This window comes from Barbus barbus (genome assembly GCF_936440315.1).
Source record: "Barbus barbus genome assembly, chromosome: 17".
NCBI classification, from domain to species: Eukaryota; Metazoa; Chordata; class Actinopteri; order Cypriniformes; family Cyprinidae; genus Barbus; species Barbus barbus.
This window is the reverse complement of record NC_136745.1, coordinates 23,634,800-23,654,634: the sequence shown is the minus strand read 5'-3', so window position 1 is coordinate 23,654,634 and position 19,835 is coordinate 23,634,800. Positions and strand designations below refer to the sequence as shown.

The 19,835-nt window shown below is 37.9% G+C and overlaps 1 protein-coding gene across 3 annotated transcripts in view; it reads right to left on the bottom strand.

Annotated features, from left to right (window-relative positions):
• The window catches only part of LOC306883769 (phospholipid-transporting ATPase IG-like), a 57,407-nt gene extending 42,925 nt beyond the window's left edge, over nt 1-14,482 (bottom strand). For all 3 annotated transcript variants that reach the window (XM_079439244.1, XM_079439245.1, XM_079439243.1), the window contains exon 1: nt 13,938-14,482. In XM_079439244.1, coding sequence (XP_079295370.1) covers nt 13,938-13,964 — 27 coding nt within the window. In that variant the 5' untranslated portion in view covers nt 13,965-14,482. The remainder of the gene's footprint in view (nt 1-13,937) is intronic.
• Nucleotides 14,483-19,835: the final 5,353 nt, after the last annotated feature.

The following is a 19,835-nucleotide window of genomic DNA, read 5'->3' as shown; positions in this document are numbered from 1 at the left end:
TTTTCATAATCGATAATAATCGATTTTATCGATTAGTTGTTGCAGCCCTAATTCTGAGATATAAACTCGCAATTTTGACTTTATAACTCGCACTTGCCAGTTTATATCTCACAATTCTGTGAAAAAAAAAAAAAAAAAAAAGTCAGGATTGTGAGATAAAAAGTCGCAATAACCTCACATACTCTGTTCGGACACCGCCACACAAACATGGCTTTTTGTTAATGACTCGCGCAGGATTTTACACAGAGTAACAGCTCACTACCAGTTACAAAATACATTGTAACAGTCAGTCACAGGCAATTCTGGTTGCATTTTTCATCAATTAATATCTTAAATTATCCTTTGACTTTTTTTTTGGCCCGATGCCAAACTTACTTGCCAACCCCTGCTTTATTACCTTTTTAGGGTTAGTTACCTGGACTTTCAATGGAGGAACAGAAACCTGATTAAAAAATTTTTTAGATTATCCCAAGTCTTATGTGTTTGGAACAACATGAGGGAGAGCACATAATGACAACTTGTATTTTCATTTTAACTATGCTTTCGAATCAAAGAAGGCTAGATTATTCAGTTGACTAAACAAAAATGTTTACACTATTAACATTTAGCAATTAACCAATTAAGAAAAGTTTAACTTATGGGTACGTGTTAAAAGACTGACAAACGGCATTTGCTAAGCCCACATTTAACCACTTTATCACATTAAAATTTACAAGAACACCCTGTGTGTGTATGTGTTTGTCTGCATTTTCACACAAAGCTACCTTTGATAAATGGAGAAACCACAGATTGCACAGTCATGGCTCATGATTTCCATGCCTATTTTTGCTTTTAAGGCTTTATATTTTATTTCCAGGTAAAATAAATGAGGCTTACTGACAAAATCGCCAAGCTGAGCTGCTCCTGCCGCCCAGGCACCTGGAACTGTAATGAATATTCTGATGAAACGTTTTAAAGTTGCAGAAAAACACAGAGTCAGCTTCTGATGGAGTAACTCTCTCAGCAAATGATTGATTACGTCGCTGTTGAGCAATGGGATGGGAAACGGTCTGTGATATATCACTTATAAATACACTTCCTGAACCCTAAGCTGTTGCGCCTCACGGTCAGTGTTTCTCAGCAGTAAATAAAGAGTGGATTGAAAGATGAAAGAGTGATAGCGTGACCTCTATCCACCACACTGCTGTGCATGCAATAACAGCTAAATTAACAATTGATTGCTGTAAATCATATAATTTCTCTCTGTGTTCGGCAGAAAGGCATGCTGCAGTTATAATTAGCAGTGCTTGCTAAGGCAAGCATCACTATTACGACTGCTAATACTTAGGGATTTAAACTCCTAAGTATTTAAGTCTGGCAAACACTACAGACATGAATAATACCTCAAATCATATGGCTGTTCTATTACTTATCTAAGCAACTTGATTCATGATTTTTGCCTGGCGGATATTAAAACAATGAATGTGTCATATCAAGGCACCAAAATTAGGAAAACATGAGAGAATTTGGAGGTGGGCTCTGCTTGACTTGAGCAAGTAAGCAACAACCTAGCAACCATCCAGAACCCCCTCAGAACTGCATAGCAACCTGCAAAAAACCACTACGAAGACCTTAGCAAACACCCACAACACCACAGCATTATGACAGAGACTTCAGAGGCAAGCAACACTCACATTAATTAAGCAGCAGCTGTTTCCAACACTGATAAAAATAAGAATAAATGTTTGTTGAACAGCAAAGCAGCATATTATGATTTCTGAAAGATCATGTGACACTGAAAATTGGAGTAATGAAGCTAAAAAAAAAAATCTGCTTCGCATTAAAGGAATAAATTACATTTTAAAATTCATCAAAATAAAAATACGGTAAAATCGCAACATTGTGAAATATTTTTACAATTTTAATTTGTCTAAAACCAACAAAATCTCAAAGGACCCATTCACATTTCCAACTTCAATTTTTTATAATGCTTTAAAGTCAACTTGTATAGCACTTTGCATAGTTCACATTCTCAAGTGTTTTTACTGCAGAACAGAATCACAGTGGACTGAGAACGTGCGATGGCACCTGCGAAGAGAACGTACTAGCAGAGGTGAAGCGCTGAGATTTGGCTGTATGTGACAGATACAGTGTTCAGAATTTCATATAATTTGACAATAGCAAGCCAAAATCTGTTCTATTTTTAAAACATCCTCCAGGCCGCATCGAAACAGGCAGCGAGCCGCAGTTTGGACACCCTACGAGTTAAATTAATAATTAAGTAATGGAAAGAGTACAGCACAGCTTTAAATCTACCACGAGCCGACAGCCTCGAAAAGGGATAGTACAAGAAACCAAGAAACCAAACGAGTTAAAAGCTTCAGACTGAAGAGATAACTGATACGCTGATACATCAACTGACATGTCATGTGACACCTCACCTAGTCTGCTAGAAGGCACATGGGAGATCTGAAACTTGCTGAAAGAGGTTTCTACAGTCTTATGACCACAACTAAACTTTTGGCTATCAGACAAAGCAATGTGCTTTTTGATGTAAAGTAAAACACAAGGTGACAAGGCAAGAATTTGGTTCACCGAGAAGGGGGTTTTCCATACAATGCACTTCCTCATTCACTTGCCTGAGTGGATGTATTTTTTGCATTATGGGTCCTGAGGCTATACAGAAAGACCAGATAGCATTACACAAAAACACAAGACAAGCAAGGTGGTGACAACAGTGGTTTATTCACAGACAAATTCCACCACTGACATTCAGAGCAGCAGGCAATCCATACTAAGAAAATAGGGCAAGGCGGCAAAATATCAAAGTGACAGTGACAGCCTGAAAGCAGAAGAACAGGCTCAAGTCAAGTGTGAATGACTGAGTGAACAATGAGCTTCTAAATACTCCTGAAAGTAGATGTCAGTGGAGATCTCGTGGCAACAAAACAAACAAATGGTCTACTACTGAGTTTGCATATTAATTTGAATACTCGAAATTGCAAGGATGCTTCGTCTAAGCGGCCGAACGCTGACAGAGGGAGACACTGGTTGCCAGAGGAACAAGACTGTTACTACACTGAAAAAGGACCTAGTAATTAAGAGCACTGATGGGGGAAAAAAGGAAAGGACTGAACGCTTAAAATAACTGCTCGGATTTAGAGACTTGGAGTAAAGTGTAAAGGGCTTTGTGAAGGCTGTATTAAACCATACAACACACATAACCTGATGCTAACAGCAGGGTGAAGTTGAGAGAGTCCAAAAGGGCATGTTTTTAGAGATCTAAACCGCTCTCATTGGGCAGAACAGAGTTTGCCAACTCCTAAAACCAACAAAAATGTGTCGTAAGGATCAATAATGGCTTCACAATTCCATTTTCAAACGCTCTTTATAATACATAGTTTCAAAACAGCTTTACAGAAAAACATTCATTTACAGTATTTTTTTTTATTTTAAATCTATTTATCATTTAATATGCATTTTAAAACTACTTAAACCACTTCTATTAAAAAAATTTCCATCAAATGTTAGGATTTCTTTACAAAGGCAATAACTGGAAGATATACAGTTAACATAAAATATAATTTAATAATGTAATATTATTTAACAAATGTATTTTCAAATTTATATTAAGTACTCCTTAGATTTGCTATTCTTAATCATTTAAATCTATTTTGTTTGTAATGTTTAAATGTGATTTGTTTTCTGAGTTGCACTGAAATTTAATAACATAAAATAATAATTTTAATAATCACAGAAAATAAAATAAATTTCACACTAATGGTGTAAAATGATGGCACAACATTACTGTTTTTTTTTTTTGTTTTTTTTTACTAATTATTCACCTCACTGATACTATCAAGACTATAATAAAATTTCAATAAAGCTGACATGTTTAAATTGACTGGAGTAGAATTCGCATCAAAATTTACCAGTGCCCTACAAGAAAGTCACACACTTCTTTCACAAAGAAAATTGCATCAAAAGATTATTGGACATGTGTAGAAACATGCCTACTAATGGTTCCTGCATCTCTGAACTGTTATAAATGATGTTGGCAGCACTCACTGTGCCGGTTCTGTGCTTTACAATAGTGAAACGCTCAAGCTTAAAGCCAAATAAAACAAGCTATCTGGCTACAGTTGCACTGTAGTTATGCAAGGCAGAGCAGAGTTCCCACAAATCAAAGCATAACCCACATTATCAAGCCTACATTTACACAGCTAAATTAAATGAACAATTTTGTCTGACACAGAACATCATTTAGATCTGATTTAGATTGAGCTTTCGTGGACAAAAAATGAAATGCATCAAGCAATATCAACATCATCAGCCTTACATTAGGTCTTCAGCTGCTGCTTCTGCACGTTCTGCGCATTACTGGATAATAAACCTGAATAAAAGGCTTAACCACCTTCATTCATCACATTTTATACTGGTAGTAGTCGCCATGGAGTACAGCAGATCCCACAATGCCTTGACTCCTAAGTCTTTTATTCTCCATCATGTGCAGAATACAGGGTGGCACCAGGAGGATATTAATAGCACCATGACACGGTGAAGTGAATACTGGTAGTGAGAGAAGTCTGAACAGCGGTGCAGCAGTAGACACTCTGTACTGTGGCCTGGCCTATATTAATATGGCCTCACTGACAGAGAGACGAAAAAAGGACAGACGCAGAAAAAAAGAAAGTAACTAAACTACATCTGGGGATTCTGCACGTCACAAGCTCAAATGATGTGTGAGATGAGTTTTCACTGATGGCTTTCAGGCAAGTGATGACAATGCTGATAGCTTTTTGTTTTTCCTTCACTTTTCGACCTAAATTACATAAAGATGTGCTCTCAAACACTCGCTGAAGACAAGCCTGTTCTTGCTCTGAACTGCAAGTGAAAATACAAACTGGTCTGAGCTTGCTTGGCTTGAGCCCAGTTCTCAGACCGAGTCTGCAGAGACTTGTGAGATTACGGAGGAATGTGAGAGAGGTGAAAGTTTAAGGAAAAGCCGAGGGAGAGAAAACAACAGGAAGCCACTTTGCTGTTGTCTGCACAAAGTGAATGTGACTTGTGATGATGACTTGCTGTCAGAGTGAGGCTGGGAACTTGTTTATGAACATTACTGAGAAAACAGTCATCATTACATTCATTAATCATCATTACATGCATTATTACACTTCAAAGACAACATGAAAGCAAACTTTTTAATGTCCCTTGTAGTACATGATTTATCAGATCCCACAGGTAAGGAAAATGTTATTCACCTGTATTACTATTCTCCTTGAAATATTTGAATCTGATTGGTCAGTGGTGACGTTTTGTAGTTAAATATTTGTGTATAATGACTGTATATAGCTGTGTTAGTTTCATTCTCTTGTATCGCTAGTTCGCTACACACATCCTTTCCTCACATAAAATAATTTAAACTCAAATCAATATCGTATTAATTTACCTATCTATTTTTTTAGTCATGTAATAAGCAGTAAAAATGTACAGTCAGCCAATCATTAACACAAAATAAACCCCGCCAGTGTGCATTATCCCATACATATATCAGCATATCCATATTGATCCAATCAAACAACCCTCTACAATGCGAGTAAATCACTCGCATATGCGACTAAATCTTCACTCTGGGCGACTAAATGATGTTTAATATTAGCCAATGGCTAATAAATTCTCAAATTGTACTCGCCAGTGTTTGAGTTGAAGCATAAGTTTAGCACAGATATATTCACTCGCGGAACACTGACTGAGCGCTTCAGGTTTACTAGCCAATGGTGATTCAATTGCCAAGGTGTCCGTAGAGGGTCATCAAAAGTCCTGTTCTACACTATTTCCCTCTGAATATTCTCAAAAGGTAAAGGAGCTGTGAATGCCGTTTCATGTTGTCTTTACTTACAAAAAATCTGAAACATGCTTTTCAACTTTGTCTACAAGCTCAACCACGAACGCCTGGACTTTGAAGCCAATGTTAAAGGCATAGTTCACCCAAAAATGAAAATTCGATCAATTCTGTCATTCAACATATTCTTTGTTTATCTTCATAACACAAATTAAGGTATTTTTGATTAAATCTGAGAGATTTTTTGACACTGCATAAACAGTAGGGTTGGGCGATGTCAACAAAATTGGCATCGGACGATGTCTACAGTGAAACATCGGGATGGACGATGATAGGGGGGGTGCCCGAACCAGGAATCCATATTCAGAAAGGCACGGAAAACAAACAGCAATTGCTTATGGTTGCCTGTTACATTACAGAACATAAAATTTCACTTACCACATAAACAGAGTAAGGAGAGATGAGGACGTTGGCAAATTATTTGCAGATCCTGAGCACCACTGACAATCTAATCTTGTAAAATGTGTAGTAAGTACTGCCGCTCCATAGTATAAACAGAGTACTGCGATCACGAATCTTGAAAGTGAAAGTAAAACTAAAAAGCAATCATAACAGTATAATTATAATATACAAAATAATATACAAAAATATACAGTATAATTACCCAATGATATAACTGCGAGAGAAAGTATTGAAATATATATTTTCCTCCCATCTCGTACTTATTCCCTTTAGGGGTTCTTTCCGAACACGGTATTGGGATCCGGCGGATTGCAGGGGGGTATGGGGGCGGGGTTTAATGATGCCGCCTCACCAAGGTTCTATACATATCTATGTCTACGTTAGCAGGTCACGCCGCATACGCCGTGCATGATCTGAGCCGCGTTTCGACAGAGAACCCTGACGGCGCTGCTCGTGAACTCATGAACACGCTTGCAGGAAACGTCATGGAGGAGAAGAAAAAGTTGAATAAAGTCGATTTTTTTTTCTTTGTGAAAAAAAAGTCTTCGTCGCTTCATAAAATTCAGATTGAACCACTGATGGCAGATAGACTATTTGTCCTTACATCTAAAAGAAAATATATAAGCTCACTACAAAATGACTACTTTAAATTCTATAGTGCAAAAGATTGCATGCAAGCAATAGAGAACTCTCTCCAACTAACATGTCGGAGGGACAATAGCACCATGGCTTTAATTTAGGTACTATCATGTCTCCTCCTTTGCACGGTGTGTCTTTGGATAAACTAATCAGTTTGACTGCACTGTGGCTTTCATCCCAGAGAGAGAAAAAGAGGGGGAGGTGCAGAGTAAGGAGTGATGGGAAAGAGGGAGTTGGTCTAGCTACCGTTTAACATCGGATATTTGCATCAAAATGCTGACATGTCAAAAAAAATCTGCATCTCAGCTCTTGTGGCTCTGATGCCATTATCTTTTACTATACATTTAGCATCACTGACTGTAATTACCGTTCAATTAATTACAGCAAATTGTGTTTGTAGGGACAGAGAAAAAGCTAGCTCTGTCGAAGAGCATAACAGCAAAAGGAAACTAATGTGTGCTACGGCGTACCCAGGTTGCGGAGGCGGCAACGGTTTGAGCTGCAGGGCCACAGCTCCGCTCACAGGCACCGGTGAGCAGAGTAAAGATTAATTTCTCTCCCTGCAGTGGACTGATGGGAAAGCTCCAGCGTGGGCTCATCCGGCTCTCATCTGAGCCCCTTATTTAACAAGGAACTCCGAGTGTGTGTGCATCATGGCTGGGTAATGGGTCCTTTTGCTTTTGCTGGTAGAAGTGGAAAGTCTCTTTTTTGCCTGCAGAAGCAAAAGTACCAAGAAACAGTAAATCATATTTTCTGTTCCCTTTCACAAACTTGCACTTTTCATTATGCTCTTCACACTGCAGCGCGAGCACTCTTGGGGTATTGCCGGTAGCTACGGCACAACACCGGGAATCTCAGGATGAGGCTTTATAAATATATGGATGACAGGAATGCACTTCAAGTCCACAAGCCTTGGTGACGATATACAGCTGGGAAGGGAGGAACGCTGTGAAGAGAATTTTAAAACGAGCCATGTAAATTATTTAAAATGACAAACTGAGAATTCAGCCTTGCTTTTAGAGATGGACCCGGACGCTCCTTGATCTCCAACGCCTTCGCTGTGGCAATCAGCCTCTGAAAGCCTGTCTATTATACAGGGAAGGTAACGGAGGGATACAACAGGTAGATCTGCACATGCACTTCCATTGCCTTGTCTGTTTTCTGCACAGTTTTCTCTCACCCATTCTGATGGGATGTAGGGTTCAGCCTTGTGCGGCTGGCTGCGTTTCCATTATGGGGAGCCGAAGTGCAATGAGAGAGAGTGTGCAAGAGAAAGAGGGAGAGGGAAAGAAGTAGTAGTGGTCAGCATAAGCATTTCTGTCTGCCAGCCAGTTCGGGAGGGACAAGACAAATGGCAGCAAAACGAAGCAGGACTCCAATCAATATGTGGCTCTCCTGATGAAACAAGGCCAATAAATCACTGGCCCAGGCAGGCCAATGTGGGCCCCTCACCCTCTGCCACTTACCCGAAAAGCCCGTCAAACCATCAATATGGTTATCATTCGTATAACTACCCCTGCAGCAGGTGGTCAGTGACGATTAGGGGCTGTTTGTGATGGTCAGGTGGTTGATCCGAGATGGAGCTTAAAAATCCCAGCTGAAGAGCATTTCTAGGCGGTCAAAACAAATGGAGACAGATCTTCTTCCTGTAATATTTTCTATAACTATAAGATGGTGAGGGTACATGGTCAGTGGTCTAACACAAAGAGCAGCTTACACAGAATACCAGGGACAAGGCTAGTGCTAATCTGTTTTGAATAGACGGTGAATTGCATTTTCAACGCATGAGCTGTGCTGTAAAAGAATAAAAACCCAAATAATTGTTCATAATTGTTATAATATACAGCGAGGCTGAACTTAACAGGGTTTGATGCATTCACTGGTTACCAGTTGTCGCTAAAATTTTAGTAGTTGGTGCCAATTCCAGTGAAAATTCAGTTGTCAAAACCAACTGTAATACTAGAGAGCAAAACCAATGTGCTATTGAATAATTACTTTAAAATGTATGTTTTTATACAAATATTAAATTTTAAATGCAAAGGCACGAGTATCACTCAGAATTTCAAGCAGCACTCAGTGTAAGTATAAAGTATTCCACTTAACATTCAGAATCTGGCGTGAAAAATTTATTAAATATAAAATATAACTGCTTAAATAATTTGCATTTACTACATGATTATTAAATGTAATTAATTATACCTACAAAAATCTATACTGATTCAGTACTGTCTGCAGTTGGACTGAAAAGCAGCCTTGTTACAATAAATTAGCCATTTCTCTTTTTTAGGCCAAGGCTTGTTTCAATCTTGTGTGATTTGTGGCAAGAAAACTGCATATATGCACACTGAGCACATAAGCAGAGCTTCACAGCAGCTATAGTTTCAGCACTGAGCATAATTCTGCAGCATGTAGTATTCTGCAATATGCTTCTATGAAGCACGTACAACAAAGGAGTTAACTACTTATGTACGCTACTATTCAAAAGCTTTAGGTATGCAAGAAATAATGCTTTTTAAAGAAGTCACTTAGGCTATTTTCAGACTGCAGGAAAATGTGACTCAGAATCTTTTTATTATTAGTGTAAATACTCTAGATGAAGACATGTAAAACAGAATCTAAAGAGCTTATTAAAGTTATCTTGAGGAGCTGTAATGAGCCCACTTCCTAGCTAGCACGGTTTTTAATTTTCAAATGACATAGTGCCTTAAGCTATATTTGAAACTGCAATACCTTACGCACAGATTCATAGGCAACACGTATCTGATTTTCACCTGTTTATATTCACTTGAGACACAACCGACTGGGTTTACGTTTACACCTCGTAAAGATGGGCATTTGACAGATCACATGCACACACACACACACGCATGAGTCTGACTGCTGCTGCTTTCCAACAAACCTGCACACCAGGTTCCCTGAGGCTGGCGGCTTCTATTTATGATGCTCTCCTGCACCACCCGGACACCCAAAAACATCCTTTGCAGGCACAGCAGAGACGGCCGACTGATTAGCAGCTAGGACACACCACAGTGGAGGCAGCGGAGTGGAGCAGGACGGAGCGGCCCTTGCATGACAGTACGCCTGACTACTCGGACAAAGCACGGACAAGACAGCCAATCACGAGGGGTACTGAAAGCCCTTTCTGGGTTCAAATCTCAGCACTGTACTCTAAATTACCTGTCTTGTAAACAGATGAGAAAGCTGGTGCATGATGCACATGCAAGCTTTCAATATGCCAGAATTCTGTGGGACTTGTGCCAGCAATAGTGCTGAGGGACACTGGTTAGATTTAAAGTCAGCATAAAATGAAAATTCACAATATATTTTGTAAATGACTGTAATAGATCTTATTGGTAACGTCATCCGTGTATAGGCTTAATCTTTTTTTTTTTTTTGTCATAACTCAATCTTCCAATGAAAGCATCATCTTGGCTATGTATGCCAGTCTACTCCCATCATTTAGTCTGCTTTAACTCCATTCCTTCCTTACAAGCTTACATTCATTTGAGAGCAACATCTACATCTCAAAATCAAATGGATAGAACCAACTCCTCAACCTATTTTTTTTTTTTTGATAACCATTTTCACTCAGATGTACATCACAATAGGGAAGAAAAGATCAAACAGCAGAACAATACAATTAGAAAAAAGATGTAGCTTGATGGGAAGTGTAGCCTTATGGGTCAACAGAGTTTGAATCCAGGTTTCGTTTATTTTCTAATTTCCCTGTAGCACATATTCTCCCACCCACCCTTTTTATGTTCTTTCCTGTTGTTGTTGCTGCAAAAAAAAATCCAATAAAATGAAAAAGATGGTTGAAAGAAAAAACAAACATCCCACGGATGTTTCACAATATCACAAAATGTATTTAAAAAAAAAAGATTACAGATAGTGAAAAACTACAGAAAGGAGAGAAAAAGGACCCTCGCACATCAAACATTTGCAGTGTTCTTTGGGTAAGCCACGGTTAATAACATCTGCACGGCTCCATCTTCAGATCTCCTCAGGGGTTTGCTTCAAAGAGGAAAAGTCTTTCCTAAGAGAGCATCATATACGCACCAAAGGAAGCTCTGACTTCACCTTTAACTGGTGAAGAGGAAGAACCTGCGATAAATGTTAAGAGAGAAGTGACAGCGCAACAGAGAAATCCAGTCAGACAGGGCCTGATGTACAGCAGATGTGTCAACAGTTACTCTGAAGTCTAAAACAAATCAACTCTGTCTGTTCTGAGAATGTTTTTTTAAATAATTGAGCTGCATGATTAATCATTCTTTAACAATTTCTGCTTCTTATTGGCCCACTGTAACTTATCTTGAAAATGTATACTGTAAATAATTGGGAATATCATTTTAACCATTATTGTGCAGCTCTTAAATAGTCAAGGCACTAGTACTCAACACGTGAGAAAAGCAAACGTTTGAACCAACTCTTGCATTTCCCTAAACTAACTCAGCACTCACTCACAGAAACAAGAAGCAGGCTTTTCTGGAAAACTATAGGCCTTTCATATCTGTCCATATTGTTTCCCATCTTTACGAAAGAGATTCAACCTTGAATGCTATCACACTTCCTCCAGACCACCAGTCAAGAAACAACAGGCCACTATCTTCAAGGACTGAGAGAACATCAAAAGCACCAAGATTTAGCATTCCTGTCAGAGGACTACAACCAAAGGTGCATTGCTGTAGCAACTAACACCATTTTTTAATGACTTTTCCAAGTATACAGATCTAGCAGCACATCAAAACAGAAGATTCCCGCTCGTACAGTTTACACAGACCTTGACTTTCCAGTAAACAGTTGTCCATGTTATCTGAGAAGTATGACTTATAATGAGATGCTGTAATAACAATACTGTCTGCATCAGTGACAACAGGTATGGCGGCCACGCAAACATTATTTATGATTCACACAAAAAGATAAAGCCCCTAGCAGGGCAAGAGAATATGCTGACTTCAGTAACATTACAAGACCTGCGGGAATTTCAGAGCATGGTATTATTATATTGGTCTATTACTGCTGGTATCTATAGTGCACACACTGCCAGCAGCACGATTTAGCCTAATGGCACCAACAGGTTATGGGAGAGTTACACTATAAAAAAGAGACAAGGTAGTAAAGTGGCTCAGCATGAAAGAGGAACCTGTGTGACCGACCAGTAGAAGTGGAAATTTTTCAAAATCACCTAGCCAACTTAATGGTTTTAAAGTAGCCATGAATAATTAGGCTGGTTTTGGGTTTGCCTGAATCAGAAATCAGCTAGAGGGGTCACAACAAAATACAATCACGTACGACTTGGTTCTATCCATGTGAGCGATGCAGTCAAGAATAAAGGCAGTTGAATGTTAGCTTGCAGTGACGGGTTTAAATTGACTAAAAGGACTGGAGAAGTCCAGCATACATCAGTTATCCAGTTCAGACATTTTTATTAAAAAATTACATGGAATTTTTTTTTTTAATTAAACATAATATTGGATTAATTTTTCACAATAAGATACATAACATACATTTAGAAAATTGAGTGAATTTTCATTTCATGCTGACTTTAAGTGGGCATTTGCATCACAGACATGAATGAGGGGGGAAAAACAAGATCTAGGGATGACCTTCTTTAAACCAGACATAGCAATGCTCAACTGCGAGACTCTGCAAAAGATGCATGGCGCGAACATAAACACATAAGTCTAGCACGTTTACATATAAAAACAGTGCAGTGGAATGCAACAACATGTTCTGTGTGAACAGTCCCTAAAGCGGGATGAATTTAAACACAAAGCTTCTCAGAGAGGGTTTGTTAGATCAAGGGGTTGCTGAGTAGCTACTTGATTAGTTGCAATCGTGATCTAGGAAGCCTCCTTTTATGCAACTAGACTAAGCAAGTGAGGATGTGGTTTGCTCACACTGACCCAGAAATAAAAAATGGAAAGAATAATAAGCAAACTGAGATGTTTCATTTCATACGATCAACACATTACAAGACAACCTAACACAGCCATATTAAAGGCACCGTGGTGTAATGATTTATTCCCCCTTATGTTGTTCCAAACCTGAATTGAAATTCTCTCTTCCATGTAAACTTTCACTGCTCCTTTTTTCTTCATACAATGATGTTATCATTCTATACCTCCGTTTGTGTTCCATGGAAGAAGGGCAGTCATGCAGGTTCCAAATTACACGATGGTGAGGAAATCTATAAACTATCCCTTTAAGTATATGGAGAGTGTAGTGAATTCATTTGTAAGGGTGAATTACAACAATAATTGAAGCACAAACAGGGAGAAATTTGATTACAAGTATCCCCACCACAGCCTAAATCAGCTAAGACTAACAACAGGCTTCATCTTAAACCCAACATTAGACCTCAAGAGCTCCTCCAGCACTGCCCGGATGCTCTGCAATTATGTGGTAAGAGCAGAATTACTGCATCATGTGCCCAAATAAAGTTTGCAACAGCAATTAGGAAAGGGCATTAGTAAATTAATTATTGGATTCAAGTCCAACTCTTAAAGGGCTTAGCTTGCAAGACTGAGCAGTATTATTTGATTAGCGCTATCAGGGATACAGCTCAACTTAAAAAAATAAAAAGATTGGCAGGACACATCTGAACGAGCTGCCTAAAACGATTATCTTCACCACAGCAGTGTCTCAAACCTGCCTGTCCTCCTAACCCAAGGTAGCCAGCTCACAAGCGTTTCAAACAACCGTCAACTTCCCAAAAAACATTTAATCACGGCTGCTATAAAGCCCATAAACTCATGTTTTGAATTGCTAATGTGCGTGGCACGACTCGCTTAGCAACAGCTGGCCAGAATTAACAGGAAGTTGACTGCATACCTCAACTAATTACAGCTTTGGTGGTGTTGAGAAACTCGGAGCTTTCTGCTGGGTGGACCCTAGTTTTTAAATAAACGCTCCACTTATGCAGTATTTGAGATATATCGTCGACATGCGCCCTGTCAGACTCAGGCTGATCATTACATCTTCTTTTAAGTAACGCGTAGAGTGCCATACATACCAATCGGTTGAGCCTCCTCCGTAACATCTTTAATTCTTCTGTCTTCTTTGGGATCTGAAGACACTGTCGAGCAGCTGTTCCTTTTGTTGCAGCCAACTACAGGCTGGTTGAGCTTGATGATGAGTAAGTTTGCATGTATGACGGCAAAATGCGCCTTATTTAGCTATCTACTTTCTAACCTGTTTCCCCGAGCTATATGCAATGCGGCGGTGAAGCTACATCGTTTCCATATTAATTGAATCCTGTCCTCTCTAACCATTCGCATTCTCCTTTTTGGATACTTTGCGCGGCGCTAGTCTCGGGAGCTCCCCGCGCGCGGGATTGATACACTCAGCGGCATCCTGTACTCTGTGTGCCCTGTTGCTGAGCTTCCAAATAATTCACCGCATTCGCCTCCCCGCGGTTAACGGACTGCACCGAGGGGAAAAAGTGATGGCGATCTCTTGATGGTGCGGATTTCCACTCGTGTGCCGCCGCCGCCCCCTCCTCCTCTCGTTCAGATTCCTGTCAAACACATTTTACTCTCCTAACGCAAGAGCCGCTACGACAACAAGCCCCGCCCCTCGGTGCCGTCATCACATGCATCACACGCAGGTTTCTGGGAAATGTATTTTTGGTTGGGGTTTTTTTTTTTTTTTTTTTGCATTTCTAAAAAATGCAAAAAAAACCTTCTTCAGTTTAAATTAACGTCGTGAACATATTATATTTGTAATGTTCATGTAATTGTCATTATAAGGTTAAGGCAAGACACTGCAGGTGAATAGGGTAAAAAAAATTAACTAATAGTTATCGCCTTACCTAGTTGATAATTGCAAACATTTTTGTATTACAAGTTTTCTAAAATGTTAGGTTTAAATATGCAAAATGAGGCATTATTCAATTAAATATGCGCTAATTTGCATACATTTCTAGTATAAATATCTGAACACTGGATGAAGTCAGTTTCAAAATTCTTGTTTAATTTTTTTTTACATATTAGAGTCAAAAGTTTTTACAGAGGGAATTTTGGGTATCTCATTTTGTCATTCCATAATTCAGGAAACACTATATTTTCACAATTTTTGGGGGATTAAAAAGTTGTATATAATCAAGCAAATTATATATAATTTACAAATCGGTCTGTAAAAAACCTTCAGGATATAGACAGGAATAAAAATGTAAGGTTTGGTGTGTGTAAGTGCTACTGAAGTGGAGATTTATGGCTCAGTGTTGGAGAAAAAAACTCATTTTGAGAAAACGGCCTTTAAAAATATGTTTTGTAATTCAAATCTATTGACACAAATAGATAAAGTGCTGTAAAAGAAACACTTAACAGTGTCTTTTGGATGTTTTCTTTCTACTAGTCTGAAAAACATTTTATGAAAAACCAAAAAGCCCAAAATCTCAAAATTGACAGGTGCATGAAAAAACAAAAAGTTTTATTTACTACTGAGATTTTTTTTTTGTTTTTTTTTTTTGGCAGTATATCATGTGACAAAACATGGTAATTCCAGAATACATTTTTTTATATAAATAATATAAAATAATAAAAAGGTTATATTTATTTTGCAGTAAGCTATGTTGTTTAGTGTGTGCTGTTGCTGTAGTATCATAAGACTCAGTTAAACTCAATCACTGAATGTGATATACAGTATATGTAATAGAGTTTCGCATTTTTACATATTAAAAACACCACTAACATTGGCTATTTCAGGTCGACGATGTGAATCACTGCGTCAGTGCCCTAAATCATAACAGACAATCAGTCGCATTGTAAATACATAGACTACATGAACCATTAATCTACGTGGTTGTATTTGGGATGAGATAAATTGCATTTGATCAAAAGTAGCCTACTAAATGTCCTCGCTCTCCCTTTTACTCACGCTGTCAGCCAGTTGATAGATTTTGTTATAGCACCACCATGTGGTTAATATTTAGATTACAAGCACGTTATATACAGCATTTACCCAACACACAAAAAAGGCACATTTAGTAGTAAATAGCAGCACATTTGCACATTCATAATTCTGTCTAATGGTAAATTCCTCTATAATTTGATTATAATATAGTTATTATTTTTATTTATTTGTGTATTGCTCTATGTATGTACTGTCTGCACTGGAAGCTGATTTCTGATATCTGGTTCTGAGAGACTGATCCTTAGTCCATCTCTTGATTTAATTTAATTTTTTTTATTTTAAGAGAACATGTGTTACCAGCTCTAGTTGCTCATTTGAGGATTCTTCAGTCCTCTTCTAAATAACAGGGATACTGAATTCATGATCTATATTGTTAGAGATCAAAATTATTATTTGGTTTATGCATAAACATGGCCAGTCACTAAACACCAGGAATAAAACATTAAAGCTATCCAATAACTTTTTCCTTTTACCATTTGGACTCACATTGTGAAGGGTTCATGCTTCTTTGTGCCTTCATAAACATATTTGTTTTTTAGCAAATGGAAGAGAAACATTGTAACTCTAAACTCATTTGTGTATTTCTATCGAGAAGCTGTCACACCACACAACCTCATCATCTACAGAGAAAAATTCAGAATACAAACATAATGATAGACTTTATGGCGTCATAGAGGATTGTGAAGATATTTCACTGGAATTTGATTATGGTCTTCATTGCATTTTCTGTTTCTGTTTTGTGTTTTATTTTTTTATGTATTTATTCACATTCAATGTCAGTTCATGTATTAATTCAGCTAATACAACTGTATTTAGAGTACTGTACTTCTTGCTTTGTCAATAAAAAAAAAAATAAAAAAAATCCCAAATGACACAGCTTGCACATTTTTTTATACAAAACCCTAATATAGGCTAGATAATATAAGACCTGGCAGGGTGAAAACAATATTAAGAAATTATATATATATATATATATATATATATAATTTTTATTTTTTTATTTATTTTTTTATTTATTTTTTTTTACTGATATTAATGAAAACAAACCATTATTTAAAGCAAACCATTAAAAGCATGTACACCATATAAACATTTAAAATAATAATTTGAATAACAATATATATACAGTCAGGTCCATAAATATTGGGACATCGACACAATTCTAACATTTTTGGCTCACACCACCACAATGGATTTCAAATGAAACGAACAAGATGTGCTTTAACTGCAGACTGTCAGCTTTAATTTGAGAGTATTTACATCCAAATCAGGTGAACGGTGTAGGAATTACAACAGTTTGCATATGTGCCTCCCACTTGTTAAGGGACCAAAAGTAATGGGACAATTGGCTTCTCAGCTGTTCCATGGCCAGGTGTGTGTTATTCCCTCATTATCCCAATTACAATGAGCAGATAAAAGGTCCAGAGTTCATTTCAAGTGTGTTATTTGCATTTGGAATCTGTTGCTGTCAACTGTCAATATGAGATCCAAAGAGCTGTCACTATCAGTGAAGCAAGCCATCATTAGGCTGAAAAAACAAAACAAACCCATCAGAGAGATAGCAAAAACATTAGGCGTGGCCAAAACAACTGTTTGGAACATTCTTAAAAAGAAGGAACGCACCGGTGAGCTCAGCAACACCAAAAGACCCGGAAGACCACGGAAAACAACTGTGGTGGATGACTGAAGAATTCTTTCCCTGGTGAAGAAAACACCCTTCACAACAGTTGGCCAGATCAAGAACACTCTCCAGGAGGTAGGTGTATGTGTGTCAAAGTCAACAATCAAGAGAAGACTTCACCAGAGTGAATACAGAGGGTTCACCACAAGATGTAAACCATTGGTGAGCCTCAAAAACAGGAAGGCCAGATTAGAGTTTGCCAAACGAAATCTAAAAAAGCCTTCACAGTTCTGGAACAACATCCTATGGACAGATGAGACCAAGATCAACTTGTACCAGAGTGATGGGAAGAGAAGAGTATGGAGAAGGAAAGGCACTGCTCATGATCCTAAACATGCCACCTCATCAGTGAAGCATGGTGGTGGTAGTGTCATGGCGTGGGCATGTATGGCTGCCAGTGGAACTGGTTCTCTTGTATTTATTGATGTGACTGCTGACAAAAGCAGCAGGATGAATTCTGAAGTGTTTCGGGCAATATTATCTGCTCATATTCAGCCAAATGCTTCAGAACTCACTGGACGGCGGTTCACAGTGCAGATGGACAATGACCCAAAGCATACTGCAAAAGCAACCAAAGAGTTTTTGAAGGGAAAGAAGTGGACTGTTATACAATGGCCAAGTCAATCACCTGGCCTGAATCCGATTGAGCATGCATTTCACTTGCTGAAGACAAAACTGAAGGGAAAATGCCCCAAGAACAAGCAGGAACTGAAGACGGTTGCAGTAGAGGTCTGGCAGAGCATCACCAGGGATGAAACCCAGCGTCTGGTAATGTCTATGCGTTCCAGACTTCAGGCTGTAATTGACTGCAAAGGATTTGCAACCAAGTATTAAAAAGTGAAAGTTTGATTTATGATTATTATTCTGTCCGATTACTTTTGGTCCCTTAACAAGTGGGAGGCACATTTACAAACTGTTGTAATTCCTACACCGTTCACCTGATTTGGATGTAAATACCCTCAAATTAAAGCTGACAGTCTGCAGTTAAAGAACATCTTGTTCGTTTCATTTGAAATCCATTGTGGTGGTGTATAGAGCCAAAAATGTTAGAATTGTGTCGATGTCCCAATATTTATGGACCTGACTGTATCTATATATTCAAATGATATTATTGAAAATAAACCATTATTCAAAGAAAAGTATTCAAAGCATGGTTCTTTATGGAATCTTATAAAAAAGGTTATATTTAGCACCAAAAAGTGTTCTGCTATTGTTACAAGCTAAGGAACCCATTTCTGGTACCATTTAGAACCGCTTTTCTTAAAAGTGTACCAACCACAACTACCTCAGAAACAGTCACTCAGAACAACTGTCAATGAATTTGGCTACATCACAAACATGCAAGCATTACATACATCTCAATGTCATATACTTAAAAAAAAAAAAACTGTTTTTATTGTGACATTTAATAGGCTGAATGTCCAAAAACATGCACACACATTAATTCGTTAATGACAGCTAATTAGCCACAAATAGCTAACTAATTCAGATTTTATTTATTTTTTCTAATTATTTTAATAAATAATTTAATTTAATTTCCATGATTTTCTACTTTATCATCAGTGGGAAATTATGTTAGGGCATTGGTTCATAGCCTTTGTTACTCCAAGGTCTTCCATTGTCAAATTCATTATTCAAAGAGCTTGTGATATTTCCTGATCTGAAATTATTATTAAAAATAAAGAAAAGAAAAAAATTTGCTAGTACAAACGTAAGAGAAGGTACTCATTTTTGACAGTTGGACAGTTTTTTGTTGTTGTAACGTGGGGAAAAAATGCTCAGCAGTTCATGTAAATCTCATAATGTTCTCCATAATAAGAAATATGTTTCACATGTTGCTGGCCATCTGTCCAGGGTGTCCCTGCAGTCTATGGCCCCAGATGATGGGATGGGCTTCAACATCCCCACAGCTCTACAGAGGACACGCGTTTTGGAGAATATATGGATGTTACATGTTGCATGGAAGTTCCTTGAAAGTTTATAGAGGTCCCCTATTGGGCCACAGAATACTGTATACAGCTGACAACCAGTGCACAAGAGAAACCTTCTCATTCTAGAAAGCATTTTAATGGACAGCGATCCATTATAATGACAGTAAGAATGAAACTGTGTTATTTTGGTATCACTGAGATACCAGGCTATTACAGTTTTCATTAATTAATATTTTGAGTTCGTTTTTATTTTAAAATGTCTAGTTTTCATTTTTATTTTACTTAAATGTTTCTTAAATTTTGCAGTTTTTTCTCATTTTATTAGTTTTTTTTTAATATATGTCTATATAGTTGTATACTATAGCTATATAGATTTGTATATTTT